The sequence below is a fragment of the Pavona decussata genome, unplaced genomic scaffold, assembly GCF_977016875.1.
Source record: "Pavona decussata unplaced genomic scaffold, jaPavDecu1.1 SCAFFOLD_143, whole genome shotgun sequence".
Classification (NCBI taxonomy): Eukaryota; Metazoa; Cnidaria; class Anthozoa; order Scleractinia; family Agariciidae; genus Pavona; species Pavona decussata.
Window position 1 is genome coordinate 2,694,471 of NW_028145556.1, and position 21,562 is coordinate 2,716,032.

The 21,562-nt window shown below is 40.9% G+C and overlaps 1 protein-coding gene and 1 long non-coding RNA gene across 3 annotated transcripts in view; one reads left to right on the forward strand and one right to left on the reverse strand.

Annotated features, from left to right (window-relative positions):
• The first annotated feature begins 6,753 nt into the window (after window positions 1-6,753).
• LOC146466592 (olfactomedin-like protein 2A) overlaps window positions 6,754-21,562 on the forward strand; it is a 57,090-nt gene continuing 42,281 nt past the window's right edge. The window contains exons 1-6 of one of the 2 annotated variants that reach the window (XR_014867944.1): window positions 6,754-6,877; window positions 14,440-14,562; window positions 15,723-15,795; window positions 16,333-16,600; window positions 17,113-17,360; window positions 17,624-17,988. Coding sequence is in view for 1 of the 2 variants with exons in the window: in XM_085127055.1 (XP_084983181.1) it covers window positions 6,830-6,877 (48 nt within the window). In the remaining variant the exon portion in view is untranslated. The remainder of the gene's footprint in view (window positions 6,878-14,439; window positions 14,563-15,722; window positions 15,796-16,332; window positions 16,601-17,112; window positions 17,361-17,623; window positions 17,989-21,562) is intronic. The other variant, XM_085127055.1, reaches the window with a different exon arrangement.
• Window positions 17,997-18,712, reverse strand: LOC146466593 (uncharacterized). Its single transcript, XR_014867951.1, has 2 exons — window positions 18,376-18,712; window positions 17,997-18,338 (listed from the first exon to the last, which is right to left on the reverse strand). It is a non-coding gene; the product is annotated as an uncharacterized LOC146466593 (long non-coding RNA).

Genomic DNA, 21,562 nt, shown 5'->3' on the forward strand with positions numbered 1-21,562 from the left:
CGAATTTGTACTTTTTAAGACTTCTGTATTTTTCCCGCGACAACGCCATAAAATTTCACAAGCTTTATATTTATTTATAGTCGTGGGGCGACTTCACGTAGCCAAACCGTTTGTGCAAGTCACAGAGAGCTCGCCTTGTTACATTTCCTACGTTTGTATATAACATCTCTCATCAAACAATCACTTTTACGCTTTCAAGCTATGCAAGGATGGGCGTAAAAGCGGGCGAAATACTCCACAACATGTCAAAGTACAGTCCACACGAAGACCCAAGCTGGGCCTCGCCATCTTTGAAGACTTGGCGTTCCAGATCGCCTTACAGAGCAATCGTTCCTACCTGTATCGATAGATCCAACAAAAATAAAGTCCTTCACCTTTTCTCTTTCCAAATACAGTAAAAAAGTTACACAGATCCTGCAAAAGGCTTCAGAACAGTGAATTTCCCGAACATGACAACAACCACGGACCAGAATCTGTGATAAGATAAATCACAAAGAGGGGGGCTCAATTGATTATAATGTCGCAACCCCGGCAATGATGTCGTTCCCAGGTTTTCTCAAAAGAAAATCAAGAGAAGATCTGGGCGTGAAGAAGAAAATCCCGGTAAACCATTATAATTATTTCATCTGATCAAATTTTTACGACATTTCTCTCTCCAAAGCTACAGTGAAGCTTTTCTGACCAAAATTTAAAATGAAGATTCACAGCAGGATCGTTCAAACTGCGTTCAGCAAGTTCGCGGTAAAACTGTGACATGCGTGGATCGTGGAGCGCTTTAACCGGTGTTTTTGTTAAGTTGCGAAACGATTTCGTTCTATAAAACGGACATTTGAGTAAGTGCAAACAGCAAGGAAAAGAGTTTGGGAAAAACAAACTCGAGAAAGTCGAAAACTAGTCGAGGAAATACTTGAGGCGAAGCGATTTTAACTTGCTGCCACATGATTCTACTCACGGCCGGGGCGTTCTTCATGATCCGCTTCACGAGCTAACAAAGCATAATCAGACAACATATATTAAAAATCCCCCAGAACACATACCTAAAGAACATGTTCATCAATTTAAGGAGCTTTCCATGGTTAAAATCACTGACGAAAAGACTGGGAGAAGGCAAGAAGCTGCTGTGTTACTCTTCTAATTCTCGAGGGGAAAATGACAGCCTGCGCGGGCAAACTCGCGGCGAAACTGAACCCGAGACGTTGTAAATTTCAATAGACTGTAAACAAGGTTCATTTTCGTCTTACTTGATTAAAAATTCCGTAATTGTAGAAACGCAGGACGAGAAGAGACACTAACGCGAGTTTGTGCTTTTGTCGAGTGAATCGCAAACACACTGAATAGAGCATGACCTCGTCACTCGTGCTTTGATCAGTTGACTTACAAATAGCAGCAATTTCAAACTGCAATTTTCGTAGTATCAGTCAAAGTTGCTATCCGTGTTCCAAAAGGAGACGATACTGATGGATATGGTTTGAGAATAATTTGAAAAGAAACCCTTATGATAGTCGATACCCCGTAGTGATAGAATTACGCGTAGTCAGAACCGCGCGAGGGAAACACGCGAGGGTTCTTGTTTCTGCTCTCCATATATCACGTGACTTACATTTTATGATGACGCGACTAAAAGAACTTGTGAATATCGAGAGGGTTTCGCGCGCAAAACACCGAATATGAGCAACCATTCTTGATGTTGCTAACCATTATTCAATTCGCGCAATCCGTTACTTATTTTCGTTTGATATTTTAAAAGCAACGGACAACGAAACAATGAAGAATTTCTCCGAGATGAACAATGAGGGAACGATTGGAAGGTTGGTGACGATTGAATGCCGATACAAGGTCATGCTTTACATGGCCGAATTCGCGCTTTTTAAAACGCTACAACAAGTGCACATGTGTTCATAATTTTTTCCCGAAAGCTCCTAACACAGATCTAAGCACTATTACTCATATGATTGCGATAAATTTCGAAATTCGGTTTGAACAATCTCAGGCTGTCTAGCCGAAAAACAGAAATAAGAAAGTGTGATTCTTAGCAGGCTTGGGGTGGACTAACAAAAAAAATTAAAATTGAAACGCCAACATCGAAACGTGATAACAATGATCTTAGCTGAAAAAGTTATGTACAGAAATTAAAATTTTCATTGGGAATTAATTTGCTGACATGTTATCAGTCTCAAAATTTGCATATAGTTTTTCTCCCAACATTGGCAGTTGAGACAGAGACAATAGAGGATTGTTAGCTTCATCTCTAATGTCAACTCTAGGCTGCGTTTTATTTACTGAAAGTTCAGTTTTGGCAGAAACTTTCGTTTAATATTCAGAACAGTGATATAACAAGCAAAGCTTGTGTATCACTTTTATGTTATCTGCAGAAACGTTCTCATTTTTGTTCCGAAACAGACATTTTAAATGGATTGAAAGACATTGTACTTTTCAGCTATCCTTGTGTCGTCTTTTAAAAACATCTTTGAAATAACTTTAGAAATGACATTTTATACCACGTAAGCAAAACTTGATGGAATTACAAACACATCAGCTGGTACGTTGCGCCTACTCAATACGCAATTAAAAACTGTTGAGGAAAATTAAAACGCAACTAAACGCTGTAGACAATGCATGGCGAATTAGTGATCGGAAAGGAAAACTAAAGAACTCGGATTTAAAATTCCGTTGACTTTCAAACAAACCACGAACAACGTCTCTCAAGTTAATCATTCAAGATTTTTGCCACTTTTGCTGCGTATCTTACTCGAGAATAAAAATTTCAATGTCAATTTGTATCAAAAATAATACTTTTCTTTCTCAACACGCGTTGCCCTTCACGCGCGTTAAGTTTCCGCGCGCGTAGCAGCGGGTTTTAGCGATCTCACTCGACTTATCGCTTAACTTCTTAAAATGTTCTTCAATTTTGAAATTATCTACATCAAACGCCACTGTCCGTCTCCTTGTAGACTTGGTCATTTTTCTGATCTTCATTTTTCGGTTCTTCATTCATTTCCAGTTGATAAGGTGATAATATAAAGGCTGAAATTAAATATTAACTCAAATCTAGCCGAATTTTTGAAATGGTGGTGATGTTAACTTGAGTAGCTTTCGCGTAACTATACCAAAACGTGGGCCTTTCGCCCCGAGAAGGTTGAGAAAGATGCGAAAGAGAGACGGAGATAGGAGAAGCACGAGAGGGAGGAGAGAGAAGAAAAGACGACACGACGTTTATGGGTTTTTATATTTGTAACTCTGGAGTTTTTTAACGACAAAAAGCAATTTGCATCGCATTCTTAATGAGAAGCAATCGGACTTGAACCGATCCGCTTTCAAATATCCATCTATAAATGAAATTAAAGCCCAATTTGTCCGCATCATAAATTGTACCGCAACGAGAAAACGGCCATGAAAAGTCAATGATTTCATCGAACTCTGAGTTTTATACAAAAGCATTCACATCGCAGGGGAGCAGGGATGGCACAGAACTCGCCTCCCACCAATGTGGCCCGGGTTCGATTCCCGGACTCGGCGTCATATATGGGTTGAGTTTGTTGTTAGTTCTCGTCCTTGTTCCGAGAGGTTTTTCTCCGGGTACTCTGGTTTTCCCCATTCCTTAAAAACCAACATTTCCAAATTGTAATTCGATCTCGAGAGTGTGCCCATTCTGTAAAGCGTATCAGTTGATCATCTCGTCATGAAATTATATGCCCTACACAAATTTACAAATTTATTAAATTTATTAAAAATATATTTTTCTACGGATCACTAAATCGGGTCGGTTGTTGGATAGTTTTTAGTACCAGCTACTGAAAGCAAAACTTTGGAGGTGTGATTACACTAATCTGTTTTATATTCCAGCACCCCTTTTCAATCTCTTCAGTTATTCTTCATTTTCATGTTAGAAAGAAAAGTTCAGAGACGGTGAAAACCAGCTTATACAGCGTCTATTTTAATGACCTGAATAATGGCTGAGACGATCGCGGGTTCAACTAAAATACAGCCGTAGACATCAACCGATTCTTACAGTGTCGAAAACTGTGTAAGCCTGCAATTCACACAGGCCCTCTACATGAATCGGTTTCCAATGGTTCTAACTTGAAAACGGAGATTTTTAAACACGCAACCTTTTGGCCCACAGGTATCCGTTTTCATTCGTTTCCGAAACAACTTGAAAGATCGGATCTCAGACATACAATACAATACAATACAATACAATACAATATTTATTTCGCCATATACACAACATTTACAGATGGGAAGAAAAAATGAAGAAAAAAATTGAAGAAAGAAAATAAATGGCGAGGAAACCTGAAAGAAACCACGAGGCTTATAACAAGTCAGGCTTCCTCACTATTCAGACCTATTCAGTCTTCCTATACTTGCGTGTGGCTTCCGCCTTCGACATCCTCCGCTCTAGCGTTCCTTATCATTCATATTTTCATTTTCGCATAATTGCATTCAACAATTGTACTGTAAAGTTCCGATAGTAGCGACCCTCGTTACTTTCGGAATTAGTAGCCTTTGGGGCTTTTTTCGGGGAGTCGTTACTTCCGGGAAGACGTTACTTTCGGGGAACAAAAACCATGAAACAAAGCTAGCGCGGCTAGCTCTTTTTTTTCCGAAATGAAAATAATATGATTCGCACAGAGCTCAAACAGCAGATAGAATAAAGACCATTCTGAAGCAAGAGTGCCAGACGACATTGGGGCTTGCACCTCCAGGCGCAACGAGCAAGATTCAACCACTCGAAGAAGAAGAAGAAGAAGAAGAAGAAGAAGAAGAAGAAGAAGAAGAAGAAGAAGAAGAAGAAGAAGAAGAAGAAGAAGAAGAAGAAGAAGAAGAAGAAGAAGAGTGTTGACAGACTCACTATGGAACACTTGTTCGAAAACCCAGAGCTATTTTTGAGTGGAAAAGTGAGCGCTGTGGTCGGCGTGTGCTTTCCACGAAATGGGTGGGCACGGCATGGCAAGAGATCTCGCGTCGGCTGAAAGACACAGCGTTATCCGTTTATTGTGAAATGTGGTATTGCACTGCCCATTTCTGGTAGCAGGGACAGTGAAATAAACATCGATAGTCTACCGGACTACCGCATGAATGATTCAGCCGATGAAGACGAAATCGAATTCTTCTCTGACTTAGGAGGAGGAAAGCTAAACTCAGTGCTTTTAGTCCATGACACACCAATGCGTTTTATACTGCAGTATATAGAGTTTTCAATTTAATTTTGAAGGAACGTTCCTGTTATTAATACGAAATTAAAACACTTTAGTTTTCACATTATACAATCAGTAAACTGATATCAAGGACGAATCAGACGAATGATGGCTTAGGCTTTCCCTTGTTGTAAAGTGCCTTATTGGGATCAATTTGTCAATGCACGAAGATATCAGCATTGTGCATTGAAAATTTCACTATGGATTGGACAACAATAAAGGCATTCGGTATGTGTATAACGTAATAAAAAAAATATTGGTCTGGCTACTTTCGAGGGCTCGCTATTTTCGGGATTTATTAGAAGCCACAAAGTTTTGACGTTACGTTTGCCGGCGGGGTCGTTACTCACGGGGGGTCGTTTCTATCGGAACTTCACGGTATTTTCCATACTTGCAGACCGTTTGACAAGGAGTTACTGCAGAAAGATCTTCAAGCTGAACTCAGATGCCCAATGATACTCAAAATGGTGCCTCCATTTATAACCAGAGCCTTTTAAAAAACCTAAAGGGATTTTAGGGAAGGGATTCTTATCCTTCGATTTCCGACCTGCGGTTGACCACCCTAAAAATGCTACTAGCCTTATTTCGCATTTTAGATGATGTACTTGCCACCGAAAAAAGGAGATAAGTTCTTCAGTGTTTAGGTGACATTTCATTGAAGAAAATTTTCGTCTTTCTTTACAGTTTAACTCGAATTTCTGAGACTACTGTAGTAATGCTCTCCGAGCAGAAATCCGACCGAAATGAACCGATGGGTGTCCCCAGTAATAGGCTCAACTTTTTAGTTATTCTAAACAGTAGCGAAATAACAGATTTGAACTCACAGATCAAATTCCGCGCGCCGCTTTGCTCTATCTAGTATCTATCATTCCTATTCCTATTTTCTTTTTATAACCCAAAGACACCGAATTACGAAGCTTGGTGTAAAACAAGGTCAAGAATACTCAGAGCATTTAATTTCCCCTAAGCAGCATAAGTACTCTTTTGGACAATTTTTTCAGCTCTCAAATACTCTAACGTAACATCATTTTATTCAGTACAAAACCTTCGATAGAAATCTGATTAACCGTAGCCAAATCCAATCAGTTTATTTCCGATTAGTAAGCAGAGAAAAAACTTATTACTCCAATTATCTATTCAATAACACAGTTATCTTTTCAAACATTAGGCTCGCTACACACAGTAACAATTTTGGCTGCCCCTTTCGTTATTTATCAAGAAATATACACGCACTATTTTTCGAGAAATTACGATACCATAAGATGAATATAATACAAATATTAAATGTCATAAATAAAAAGTAATATACGTCAAAAACAAGAAACACGAAAATGTTCGCAATTCTAAGACAACAAAACACTGAGACGTACAAGAGTAAATAATGCAGTCAATAAAGGGCTTTTTTATCAGTGACGGGAATAGTTTTTTCATCGAAACCGGTTCGAGGAAAAAGCTACCACGACTTGTTTGTGCGGTAAGAAGAGCCGCTTTGGAAGAGACCTTAAGGTAAGGCAAATCAACGGTCCTGATTTTCTGATCGTTAAATTTCGTTCGATCTTCTTTACGGCATTCTTGTTCGATAATCACCGTTTTAATTTTTTCCAGTTTTATAGAATTATTCTGATGTCAAGATGTTCCGATATCGTCTGATGTCTTTTTTTCTGTTTGCTCTGTTGTTGGTAAGTTTTATAACATTCTTATATCCCACAGTTTAATCTTATAGCACTCCCCTAACTTTTATAATTCGACTGTTGCTATACTGCTATTTATGGCCCCCGCACTATGTATTGCCATGTATACCCCTATGCACTCTCATCACCCCCTGTATTCCCAGGTATACCAATATATAAGTCACTAATATACTACCATGTAACCATCCAACGTACTGTCATGTCCCCGTTGTACTCCTTAGTATCACCCTGTACTCCCATGTACCCCCTTAAAATCAGATATCTTCATTAATCCCATGCATCACCCTGTACTACTTAACTGTATCCCCTGTACTCTCATGTCCCCCCTGAACTCCTTTGTATCCCCCTGTACTTCCATGCATCCCCCCTGTACTCCTATGTATCCCCTGTACTCCCATGTCCATCCTGTACTCCCATGTCCCCCCTGAACTCCCATGTCACCCTTGTACTCCTTTGTATCCCCCTGTACTCCCATGTCCCCCCTGTACTCCTTTGTATCCCCCTGTACTTCCATGCATCCCTCTGTACTCCTATGTATCCCCTGTACTCCCATGTCCGTCCTGTACTCCCATGTCACCCCTGAACTCCCATGTCACCCTTGTACTCCTATGTATCCCCTGTACTCTCATGCCCCCTGTACTCCTTTGTATCCCTCCTGTACTCCCATGTCCCCACTGTACTCCTATGTATCCCCTGTACACCCATGCCACCCTTGTACTCCTTTGTATCCCCCTGTACTTCCATGCATCCCTCTGTACTTCTATGTATTCCCTTGTCCTCCCATGTCCCCTTGTACTCCCATGTCCCCCTGTAATCCCATGTCCCTCCTGTACTCCCATGTCACCCCTGAACTCCCATGTCAACCCTGTACTCCCATGCATCCCCCTTGTGCTCCTTTGTATCCCCCTGAACTCCCATGTCCCCCATGTACTCCTTTGTATCCCCCTGTACTTCCATGCATCCCTCTGTACTTCTATGTATTCCCTTGTTCTCCCATGTCACCCCTGAACTCCCATGTCACCCTTGTACTCCTTTGTATCCCCCTGTACTCACATGCCCCCCCCTGTACTCCTATGTATCCCCTGTACTCCCATGTCACCCCTGTACTCCTATGTATCCCCTGTACTCACATGTCCCCCCTGTACTCCTATGTATCCCCTGTACTTCCATGTCACCCCTGAACTCCCATGTCACCCTTGTACTCCTTTGTATCCCCCTGTACTTCCATGCATCCCTCTGTACTTCTATGTATTCCCTTGTTCTCCCATGTCCCCCCTGTACTCCTATGTACCCCCCTATACTCCCATGTCCCCCCTGTACTCCCATGTATCTACCCTGTACTCCCATGTCGTCCCTGTACTCCCATTTCCTCCTGTGCTCCCATGTCAACCCTGTACTCCCATGTCAATCCTGTACTCCCATGTCACCCCTGTACTCCCATGTCGCCCCTGTACTCCCATGTCACCCCTGTACTCCCATGCACCGCTCTGTACTCCTATGTATCCCCCTGTACTCGCATGACTCCCCTTGGCTTCTATGTTTTACCTGTACTCCCATGTCCCCCCTGTACTGCTTTGTATCCCCCTGTGCTCCCATGTCCTCCTGTACTCCTTTGTATCCTCATGTACTCCCCTGTACTCGTATCTATCCCCCTGTACTCCAACGTCCCCCCTTGTACTCCCATGCATTCCTCTGTACTCCTATGTATCTCCCTTTATTTCCACGACTCCCCCTGCACTCGGATGTTCTCCCCTGTAGTTCTTGGTATGCCCCTCTGTATCTGTATCCCCTGTACTCCCATCAACCTCGTTCCCAGGAACTTTTCCCTAACTTGGGGGCGGCCCCCAACCTAGGGAAAAGTCCCTGGCAACGAGGTTGTACTCCCATGTCACCCCTCTATTTCTTTGTATCCCCCTGTACTCCCATGTATCCCCCTGTACCCCTTTGTATCCCCCTGTACTTCCATGTTTCCCCTGTACTCCTTCGTATCCCCCTGTGCTACCATGTATCCCCCTGTACTCCTTTGTATCCCCCTGTACCCCCATGTCCCAGATGTCCCCCTCTACTTCCATGTTTCCCCTGTACTCCTTCGTATTCCCCTGTGCTACCATGTATCCCCCTGTACTCCTTTGTATCCCCCTGTACCCCCATGTCCCCCCTGTACTCCTATGTATCCCCTGTACTCCCATGTCCCCCTGTACTCCTATGTATCCCCTGTACTCCCATGTCCCTTCTGTACTCCCATGTCACCCATGAACTCTCATATCACCCCTGTTCTCCTTTGTATCCCCCTGTACTCTCATGCATCCCCCTGTACTCCTTTGTATTCCCCTGTACTCCCATGTCGCCCCTGTACTCCCATGTCCCCCCTGTACTCCTATGTGTCCTCTGTACTCCCATGTCCTTCCTTTACTCCCATGTCACCTATGAACTCCCATGTTACCCCTGTAATCCTTTGTATCCCCCTGTACTCCCATGTATCCCCCTGTACTCCTTTGTATCCCCCTGTACCCCCATGTCCCCCCTGTACTCCTATGTATCCCCTGTACTCCCATGTCTCTCCTGTACTTCTATGTATCCCCTGTACTCCCATGTCCCTCCTGTACTTCCATGTCACCCATGAACTCTCATGTCACCCCTGTTCTCTTTTGTATTCCCCTGTACTCCCATGTCGCCCATGTACTCCCATGTCTCCACTGTACTCCTATGTGTCCCCTGTAGAAAACTTTTGAATGCAGAGGTCCACACAACGCAGGAATTAAACTTGCTGGTAATTTTGCCGGATCTCTCTTGTGAAAGACCTCGTGTCAGGCGTCACTTGAACGTGAAAATACAAAACTGAATGCAAGGCTGGCACTACGGCAAAGGGCAGATTTATTAGTGGCCAATATTTCGCTCTGGCCCTGAGGAAGACTAATTCTATTAGTCGAAATATTGGCCACTAATAAATCTGCCCTTTGCCGTAGTGCCAGCCTTGCATTCAGTTTTGTATTGTCCCCTGTACTCCCATGTCCCTCCTGTACTCCCATGTCACCCATAAACTCCCATGTTACCCCTGTACTCATTTGTATCCGCCTGTCCTCCTATGTATCCCCTTGTACACTCATGCTCCCTGTACTCCTATGTACCCCACTGTACTCCTATGCATCAGTAAAAACCAGTGATAAACTGTGTTTGCAAGGACCACCGTGACAAAATAAAAGTACCGGATCCTGTAGTGAAGGATCTAATCAGCAAAAAAATTGTAAAGCAAATAATCTAAAAAAAGAGCAAGGCTGATTTCACGGTCAGGGAAGTATATTTTCCAATATTTCGAAAGGAAAATATACTTCCCTGACCGTGAAATCAGCCTTGCTCTTTTTTTTTAGATTATTTACTCCTATGCATCCCCATTTACTCCCATGTATCGCCCTGTAATCCCATGTATCCCCATGTACTCCTATGTATTCCCCCGTATTCCCATGTATCCCCCTGTACTCCCATGTATCGCCCTGTACTCCCATGTATCGCCCTGTAATCCCATGTATCCCCATGTACTCCTATGTATTCCTCCGTATTCCCATGTATCCCCCTGTACTGCCATGTATCGCCCTGTACTCCTATGTATTCCCCCGTATTCCCATGTATCCCCTGTACTTCCATGTATCGCCCTGTAATCCCACGTATCCCCTTGTACTTCTATGTATTCTCCCGTATTCCCATCTATCCCCCTGTATTCCCATGTATCCCCCTCTACTCCTATTTTCCCCCTTGTACTCCTATGTATCCCTCTGTACTCTCATGCCCCCCCTGTACTCCTATGTACTCCCCTGTACTCCTATGCGTCCTCATTTATTTCCATGTATCCCCCTGAACTCCCATGTATCGCCCTGTAATCCCATGTATCCCCCTGTACTCCCATATATCGCCCTATATATATATGTCCCCTCCTCGGTACGCTCATGTATCCCCTTATCGACCCTGAACCCCTGTACTATAACATACCCCCTGTACTCTAATGCATTCTGATCCCCTGTATTGTCATGTATTCTCCTGTACTCCCATATATTCTGCATATGAATCCATATATCACATTGTACGCCTATATTCCCCCTGTATTATCATATATCTTCATGTTCCCTGGTTGTTATAGATCCATCTACACCCCATGTATTCCCCTTTATAGTCCTTTATATTCCCTTGTACGTCCGTTAATCCCTCTATATTCTGAGGGCATCAGTTTCTAGGTATCTCCCTATGATCTAGTTTACCTGCCTGTAGCAGGGACTGCGCAGCATTTTTGCGATTGGGGGGGGGGGGGGGGGCCTAACTAAAATGCCGAAGGCATTTTTAGCGCGCGCTGCAGGCGCAAGCGTCCTAGGGTGGTCCGGGGGTATGCTTCCCCGGAACATTTTTTAAAATAAATGCTTCTAGAATGGCTAAAAATACACCCCAATATAGCAGACACAGTGAATTATTTTATTATTTATCAGGCTAATAAACACCAAATTTGAACTAAAATAACAAAACATCAAACACAAGGAAAATCCCAATAATTACTTTTTAGCACATTGACAAATCTAAATCAGTGAATTTACCAAAGTTGCGAAAACGGTTTTCATTTCGCTGGACAAATTCATTCGCTACATGCATCTTGAAGCCGAATTTTATCTGTCCTTGCCTTGTGGGTATAAATAAAGCTACATTATTAAAACGTTGCTGTTTCATGTTAGCACGCAACCACGTTTTCACTCTTCTTGCCATGGAAAACGACCGCTCACCTGTGGCACTTGTGGCAGGATTTACCAACAGGAGTTTACCATTTACAAATAACAATAACCTCAGTTATCATGTGTCTCTCGTGATCAGTAAGACTCTTAACCGCTTCAGTTCAAAACGTCGGCAAAGCAATTAATCTGCGAATCCTTGATCAACGCTTTCAAAATTTCGAGTTGGGAAAAAAGATATCCAGTTCTTACATCGTCAGCATAATTTTCTTTCATGTAGTCCATTTGTGAGGATACGTCTTGCGAGCTCAAAACGCCTATCAAGAGAGACTCCATATTGGAATTTACTTTGAAACTAGGCTGATCAAAACGGTCTTCAATGGACGAGACTATTACTGATCTATTGCTTCAAAGTAGATTCTTCGATGTACTTGCTCAGGAGTCACAGGAAAGAAAGGCGTTCCAGTTCCAACCTCAAATCTTCCAGGAGCTCTTTTGTTTCTTGGTACCTCAGGCTCCGTAATAGAAACATGAAACAGTGTTTCCAAAACAGTCATCATTTCTGATCTTCTTGAGTGTATCCTTCGTCAGCTTGGCATTGTGTTGTCCACTGGTGGTTGACATGCCGGCTTTCTGTAAGGTCTCCGATAGATTTTCTGTATGGGAGAAACTGATCCTCTGACTCAAGTTTAATCCAAAGAAAAAGTCAAACTTTTTCATCTGTGCTTCAGGCATCCAATTGTTCTACCACGAACATCTGATTCTAGTCTCGTTTCAAGGCAATCATTCCATAGCTTTAACAATGCGTCATAATTGTCGATGACTCTTTGGAAACAGGTTGCTCTCACAGTCCACCTTGTTGCACAGAATTTAGTCAACCCGGATGCTGAAATGCCTTCTTCTTCTTCATCTTCCATTTCTATATTTGACTTAATTTGGCCGAGCAAAATTTCGCGTTTTGGCGAGTCAACTTGACTAGCTTTACAATTTCATTTGTGTTATTTACTGTGTCTGACAATATTTTGCAGTGACTCGTTGCGTCTTTTGATTTAGTCAAATTCGTCACTAAGTGTGACGCGGGAAAGAAACAGAACTTTTGCAGTTCCTTGCAAACTGACCCCCAACTATTTCACATACAAAGACCAGACCAGCACACCGGGAACTCCATGCCCTACTCTTTTTTACACTTAAACTTAGCGAATGAGCATGGCAATGTGTAGGATGAACTTTTTTCTGAATATCTTGAATTTGCTTCGCAACCCCCAACCTTTTACTCAACATATTGCAAAATTATTGGGGGGGGGGGGGGGGGGGGCTGAGGCCCGCCAGCCCCTCCGGCTCCACGGTCCCTGCTGTAGTCCCATATATCCCCTGTTGTCTCCTTACTTCCCTTGCACCATCAGATTATGCCCTGTGCTTCATGCATCCCTGTGTACTTTCATGTCTCTCCTGAACTCTGATGTGTCCCTTGAAGTTCGTGTACTTCCTTTTCTTCATTTTATCCTACTGTAACCCAATATATCCCTCTTTTCTCCCAGGTATCTCCTATAGTCCCACATATCCCCTTTTCTCTTTTTTATCCCACTGTACCCCATATATCCCTCTTTTCTCCGAGGTATCTCCTGTATTCCCACATATCCCCTTTTTCTCTTTTTTTTTCCCTACTGTACCCCCATATATCTCTCTTTTCTCCCAGGTATCTTCTGTAGTCCCACATATCCCCTTTTCTCTTTTTTATCCCACTGTACCCCATATATCCCTCTTTTCTACGAGGTATCTCCTGTATTCCCACATATCCCCTTTTTCTCTTATTTATCCCACTGTACCCCATATATCCCTCTTTTCTCCCAGGTATCTTCTGTATTCCCACATATCCCCTTTTTCTCTTATTTATCCCACTGTACCCCCATATGTCCTCTTTTCTCCCATGTATCCCCTGTAGTGCCACATATGTCCTTTTCTTACATTTATCCCACTGTACCCCCATATATCCCTCTTTTCGCCTATGTATGAGCTGATTGAAGGTTGTTGTGCACTCTGCAATCTGAAAAAAAGCTTGTTTAATCTACTTTTCGAAATTTTTGTTTGATGGTCACGATTTTAATGCATTTTCACTTATCCATCCGTTCTTCCATGTATCTCCTTGACCTTTAATCCATGTCCCGTGTTCTTCCCCGCAATGGGATGCACTTTCCGCCTCCCATGTCAGTGGAGTATGTATGGTGTTTCTGTCTCTGTTTCTGTCTCTGTATGGCGTCAGGTGTTCCCGTCCACTGACACGGAAGACCCCTCTGTACCCTAGTACTCTCATTTACCCTTCTGTATCCCCACGTATCCACCTGTGCTCCTGTAGAAATGTTTTCGCTTTCTTCCATATATCCCCTAGTTCTACGATATATTTCCCCTTACGCCCATAAACCCAGGTTTTACTACCATCTTTTCCCCTTGTACTTCTATGCATTCCATGTCCTCCGATATGTCCCAGTGTACTGATTCCACCCCTGTACTACCATAGATCCCCCAAGTGCCCGTGCACGGCAATCTATCTCTTTATGAAAACGTATTCCAGCTTTGATCATCGCATATCCAAGAAGGGAGGCTGGGTTTAGTATTTTATTTAAAAACCAAGAAATATGGCTGTGCCTTTGTGATTTTGTTTCCTGAGAAATACCAGAAGGTGATTTAAATGACCACTACTTCTCGGTACTAGTTGTTGTTAAAACAGGATCATTGAATAATGCAGTTGACAGACTGGTGTGATTGGTTTAACGGCCGCGCGATGTTGGCCATTAATTATACCATGCACGAGAAATAAGGGCCATTAAATTTTCATTATTTTTGCAGGGTGACGCACTTGGCAATTCTTCGGTGAACTCTCGGTTCAAGCGAGCCTTGAACCATCGATATGGCCATCACTCATCGAAGTTGTCATTGAAAGATCTTGCTCTCGAGTTGGCACAACTGCATGTGAGTCCTTCCTGAAAAATTCATTTTTATTATATTTCAGGCAAAATCCAACCACGAAAGAAGGATTTTGCTTGAATAACGATTTATCCTTGCATCAGGCTCAAGATATTTGGTGAAGTTAAAACGTTCACAAGAAACTCGGATTTTAACGACGGTGACTCGAAATACAGAGTTATTTTGCGCTGTTTATGACTTTGCGGGAAACGGCAGCAGATGATGACTATTTAAATCCAAAAACCGCAGTTCGAAACGAACCACGCGTTTTTCGGAGATGATTAAGCAACAATAATTCTTTAAAGCTTAAATAAATGACAATGTATGGAAATGTTTTTCAAACTGAACCTAATCTTCTTTTTGGATTTCAATATCTCTTGCCAAGATCTATCCTTCATAGTCATAAACCGCGCAAAAATACCTCTGAACTGAGTCAGCTGAGTGGCCACCTTCGTGGGTGTTCTTCAGAAAAAAAAAAACTTTGTACGCGCGCTATTTTTATTATAGAAATCCGAGAAAACTCATTTATGACTGTAAGGCTACTGAAATAACGCTTTTTCAGCCGTTTTTGCATCACAGGCGAGGGCATGTTGACGAGTGGCGCCGAACAATGAAAACAACATAGGAAATCCCTACAGGGACTCCTGACAAAACAATCTATTGAAGTTCACGGGAAAGGCATAGCAGTCAAGTGCTCATTGCTGCCTAAAACTAAAGGAATAGCCCGACAGGCTTCTCGGGAACACTCAGACACGCTTCCGCCGTCTGATCGCGCCAGCGAAGCCTGTTTGCTCCCGGAAAGCCTTCTGCCTCTCTCGCTTCTTCTCCAATCAGTGAAGGCTGAAGGGCGTTCGAACCAGGAGCCCTTGTCACTGTTTACCAGATTTTTCTTTTTCTCATCGCTCAATTTGCTTTTTTCCTTCTTTTGGGGTCTGATCTGGCTCTGGTTTGCTGGTTTGTGCCCAACGGGCGTTTCCGCTCCTACAAAACGTTTCATGACCACCTCAACGGAAAAAAAAAATAAAAAAATATTGCTTATGAAATGAAAAAGAAGATTCTGGGTAAATCCGTTTGGTAAGAAAAGCTCAGCACGCCTTTTGAAGATTTTGACTCGGAAATTAAATATAACGTTAACCGTCCTCCAACTTTTTCCTTTAAATTTTTAGTTGCGTAGGATGATTGTTGACGAAAAGCATGCCTTGGAAAAAGCAAAGGAAAGTGGTCATATTGTTCAGAGAGGTCTGTTGAGTCTTTTTCCGTACTTTTTTTATATATTCGTTTTCTTGCTGATGTAATTTCACTTTTTCTTTTAATGATTTTTCTTTATCAATCGACTTACTTAGCTTATTATAATAATTTTAGTATTGTAAATTTATAATTTTAATTTGTAAATGTCCACATCAGCCTTAAGCTGACCTTTCTATGTATAAGTATGTATGTTCATATGTAATTTTGCACTTTCCCAATTTTCGATAAAAGAAAACTCTTTTATAACCTCGCAAAAAAAAAAAAAACCCCGAGATTTACTTGCCTGGTGCACGTTCCAAATAGCCAAGTTAAAGAAACAACAACATTGGATTTAATTAATTATTTTTTCATTACTTGATTAAAGCTAAGTACTTGACTCAATAAGAGTATTGGGTGGCGATGAAATTCACTTCTTGATTTAGTTCCACAAAACGCGGGTTAAGACTATGTGTAACAACTTTGCGGTGTCATTAATTTCTTCTCATGAAATGCAATAACATAATTTCTTTTCTGTTGATTTTCTTGCAGACTGTTGCACTTACATCAAGTTTGTTGGTAAACCTGTGTCTCACAAAGTTGGGAAAAATACGCAAGGAGCGTGGATAAAAGATCCGCTTGCAATCATGGGAGCTGAGACAATATTTGTTATGGAAAATTATGGCTCAAACCGGGTGCTTCAAGAGTTTGAAAACATGGGAAAGTTGAAAGCAGGCACGGTCCGTAAGACGTACAAACTGCCTTATTACTGGGACGGAACAGGGGCAGTAGTGTATGGACCGCACCTCTACTACAACAGGTAACACTTTTACATCTGTTAACATATTAAAGTAACTGGTGAAAATAAACATGATAAAACTGCAGCGTCAGGGTTCTTTTTCTAAGGATTTCTCTTGCTGGTCAAGGTCTTGTCTAAGTGGATCATCGATAAAGAGTTTTTAATTCTTTTGTGTCAAATAAAATCCGCATGACCTCAAATTTCGACACAGACGATTTATGCGCGTTACAAGGAATCCCTCAATGGAAGTCTCAACAAACGGTTTGTTTCTACGTCTATTTTGCCTTGTCAAGTATTTGCAAGAATATATATATAAAAAAGTTGTAAAAATGGGCCTACTCACGCATTAAATCGTGATTACAACACCCCAGTGCTTACTCTGCGTCTTTCTGTTGTTAAGTTTTAATCGATTTTAAACTGTAAACAGAATCGTGCCGAAATATTTTGTCCTCAGCTGAAATCACTTGCATAAATCTAAGGATTTTACTATGATACAAAATGGAAGTACGAAAAAACTTCTCTCGTTATTGCAGAGCAAACACGAACTACATAGTCAAGTACAATCTACGGACAGAGCGGGTAGAGGCCCAACTAAGAGTGAGTGGTTACATACCAAGGAAGAATACCTACAGCTGGGGTGGCTACAGTGGAATGGACTTGGCTGCTGACGAACAGGGATTGTGGGTTCTGTGGGGCAGTACAAGCAACAGTTACCGACTTTACGCATCTAAAATCGATGTACATCAAAACGTCATAACCTACGTTTGGGCCCTGAATACGGGTAAGTTCGGCTTTGATAAAGAAGACTTACTTTCGAAACGGAATGAAACCTATAAGGCCTTAAGAAAAGGTAAATAGATGTGTTAAAGTAATTGTTTGTCTTCCCAAGACCCAAGATAGTTTGTTTAAAAAAGAAATTATGTTAACATACTTTATACCAGGCCGAGATTGAGTCTCCATAAATTGTGACAATATTTTGGTTCGACTTCATTCAATTTATTATATTGTTCAGTGGCATTGTAAGATTTTCTTTTACCTCTACAGAGAAAATGAGGGCGATGGGAAATGCTTTTGTCGCCTATGGAGTGATCTACACTATTGATAGTTACAGCAGCAAGTCCACTACCATCAACTTTGCTTACGACACCAAAACTGGAAAACAGTGGAATCCCAACATACAGTTCACCAATCAGTACGGCTACAACTCCATGGTGGACTACAACCCCAGGGAAAGAGTGCTGTACGCTTGGGATCGCAGGCGTCAAGTTACCTATCCAATCACTTTTGACTGGGGAACATTAGGTTCATAACATGATCAGCTGGTAATAGGAAACAAATAAGCTGATCAGGCAACACTTTGTTGTTTGTAGATGGCGCTGTGCTAAATAGAATGGTTAACTTGAACCACAGTTTAAAGCTTTTGTAGATTGCATTGTCTAGTTTTTGAGATAAGAAAAACAACGTCAACAAACGTTTTCTTTAGAAAACATGCAGTTCCTTAAAACTATTGATTAATTGATTCGATATCGTATGAAAATATACCAATAGCTGCAGCCTGCAGACCTCTAGTGAATCTCAAACATGCCTTTCCACGAACTATTAAGAATTGGACAGGGTCTGGCCAGCGTATTGATAAAAAAAAAAAGATGCTTATAGAAACAATTCCTAGTGCTTCATCTGTTAGAGAAAGGAAACCTAAGGCGTCATTAAGCACAAAGTATCTCAAGCAATGAACAACTGAGACTGACCTTTTTGTAATCTTTTGGTTAAAAAGTTTTTTAAAAGTTTGTGCCAACTACAAAATTGGCACAAAGGAAGCGCAATAAAGTCATAAAAGCTGTTTGCGATTCACAGGATATTTGCAGCTTTCTCAGCCAAATGAAGTTGAACATGTACCGTATGTTGGTCTATTTCCACGGAAACTGAATGAATCAACAGGGTGATTCCTTGCAACTTGAGCTGGTTTCTACTAAAAGTGATTGTTGGCGTTTGATGACATTGCAAATGTAGTCTACAGAAGTTTGAATTAAGGCAATAGGAGGACTTGCTTTGCTGCGAAGTGGCCTAACTTTTTCAAAGTGTAGGCACACTAAAAGCTGCTGTTAGTGCTGTATGCTTAAATAAAAGGTTAAAAAAGAACATTGGGTTTATCTTCTTGTAAATGTGCATAAAAATTAAGTTCTTATTAATTAATGAGGGTGGTAAAGTTAAATTTAAATCACGTTACATGGAAAAGGAAAAAAGACGTTTCACATTTCACTGCTTATGGGATTTCACGAGAAAGGGGGAGAAATGTCCTAAAGGATCGCCCTTTTTGATGACGCCTGCCGACATTCTAATGTGGCAAAATAAATAAGCTGTGATGGAAAAGCGAACTTAAAGGAGGTTTGCAGCAGTTTTTCTGGCCTTGGAGCAGGTATTTTGAAATCACAATTTCACAAAGAAGACATGCACTTACATTTTTCCTCATACTACACTCTCCAACTTAGCATCAAATTTTAGTTTTCGTTGGTTTCCAAGCGAGAGCTGTCAACATAGCAACACTAACGCAAAGTCCTTCGTTTTAAATGACATCGAGACAATTATTCTCGAAATCTAGTCAGAAACTTTCTCAACCGAGACAACTTGTGAGTAGGCAATCTTAGAAAAAAATCTGTTAGAACGTTTTTCAATAAAATAAAGAAACAATCCCTTTATGGGCTGATGTTAGTTATTCTTGCATTTTTCTTTAAAATAATATCGTAATTTGCATATATATCAAGATATTTCAAAAGTTCCCGTACAATTTATCTTTTTTTTTTTTTTTTATCGAAGCATGCCTTCTATGCGAAATTTTGTTATAAAATATCCACCCCAAGGCCAGCAAAGTTGTCTCAATTCACGGATAGTTTTGGCTGTAAAGATGAACAAGATAGACTGTTCGTTTCACTACAAATTCAATTACCATTGGAGCAACCTTTCTTGGGTCCCCTTTCAGGAACAAAGGCCTAAAAATGCACAGGGTACCAAATGAATCCTCAAGGGCCAATTTCTAGATTAAACACTGTTTTTCTACGATACAAGGCAACAGTGAAAAAACAATGGGATCTTGTTTTCTTTACTCCATTCGTAGATTCTTCCTTCCTGTATTTCTCGCGTGTTGGAGAATATTGGTCAAAATGTAACTGTCAGCTGAGAATGGTCACATATTTTTATTGATAGATATCCAAGAGATTGTTAAAAATGTATTTGATATATAATTGAAAATGGCCGGAAACTTAACCGATTACTAAGATTTTGGGATCCCAGTCCGGCCGGCAAACTTTAGGTTTTTTCTTACATCCATTGAATAGCAGCAGGTAATGCAATAGCATTCCTAACGCTTTCAAGTAATGTATCAAACACGAGACAGTGTTTCACCACATATCAAACACCGATAAGAGAGTTAAAAATACGACGCGTAGCGGAGTATTTTTGATGAACTTCGAGGTTTTTAATATTGTGTTCTCAAAGTCATTAATAATTCATCAAGAGAAAACAAAGAAGACCGTGGTTTGGATATGTGATCCTAATTGCCATAAAATTTTGCCAACTTTAGCCTTGAATTTCTCCAAGAATTATTGATCATTTGAGAGGCCATATCAAACACTCGAAAGTGTGTTTCATCAGATATCCAAACACCTCGAAGTCGTTTAAAAAAACTCGGCTGCGCCTCGTTTTTTCAACCTACTTCTTAGTGTTTCAATATCTGATGAAACACTCCTCCTTGTGTTTGATATGTTACATGAAACACTGTGACGAGTGTTTGATATAACTTCTCAAATAAACTGATTTTGAAGGAGAAATTAAGGATGCACAAACGAGGAGTTTTTCATCAGATATTCCTTTGTCTTTGGCTTTTGAATTATTAATGAGGTTAAAAAGTTTGAAAAAAATTAAAAATCTTTTGACCACATTCCACAACAACAAATTTTATTTACCCCAGAGCCTACAAAAAGCACCTACAATGTAACACACAAATAACAGAGATACTGGCTACCTGAAATAACCTTAGAGTTAAAAATGCCAGGCAGCCAGTTAACAGACAGATATTTTATATGTTCAGGTCGGGTACACAAACAAATATAAACACACAGGCAAAAATACGAAGAAACAGAGTTCAGATAAATACTAGTAGACTAATATAATCATTAATCTGGAAAAAAAAATCATTATTGAATTGTAAAACAGAAAGAAGCGGTGTACAGAAAACTTAACTAACCCTTGATCGAAGGTGTTTCATCTTCTTTTCAAGCAAAGACAATGAAGATTTTATATCTTCGTCTATGGAATAAGGTCATTCAGACGTATGAAACTGTGGAAACCAAAACCTATGCGACACTCGAAACCCAGAAAACTGTGAAACCTGAAAATTCAGAGACCTGTGAAACAAAGAAACTTATGACATCTGTACATGTGAAACCTAGAAACTTGTCAGACTTAGGACATTTGAATTCTGTGACCAAAGCTTTAATACCAAACACTAACGAAGCCCACAAACTCAAGAAAACTTGTGAAATCCAGAAAGATATAAAACCTGTGAAACTATGGACATTTTAGGCCTGAGACTAAAGCTGCAATACCCAAATACCTGTGAAACCCACAAACTCATGAAACTTATGACAACTGTACATGTGAAAGCTAGAGACTTATGAAACTTGTGAGTCCATTTGCAGAGACTAAAGCCGTAACACCCAAAAACTTGTGAAACCCACAACTTTCTGAAACCTGTGAAATCAAGAGAGCTATAAAAGCTGTGAAACTATGGACATTAGAAGCTTGTGACTAAAGCTGCAATACCCCCAAAATATGTGAAACCCACAAACTCGTAAAACTTATGACATCTGTACATGTAAAAGATGGAAACTTGTGAAATTTAGCACATTTGAAGCCTGTGGCTAAGGCTGTAATACACAAAAAACCTATGAAACCCACAAACTCATGAAAACTTGTAAAATCCAGAAA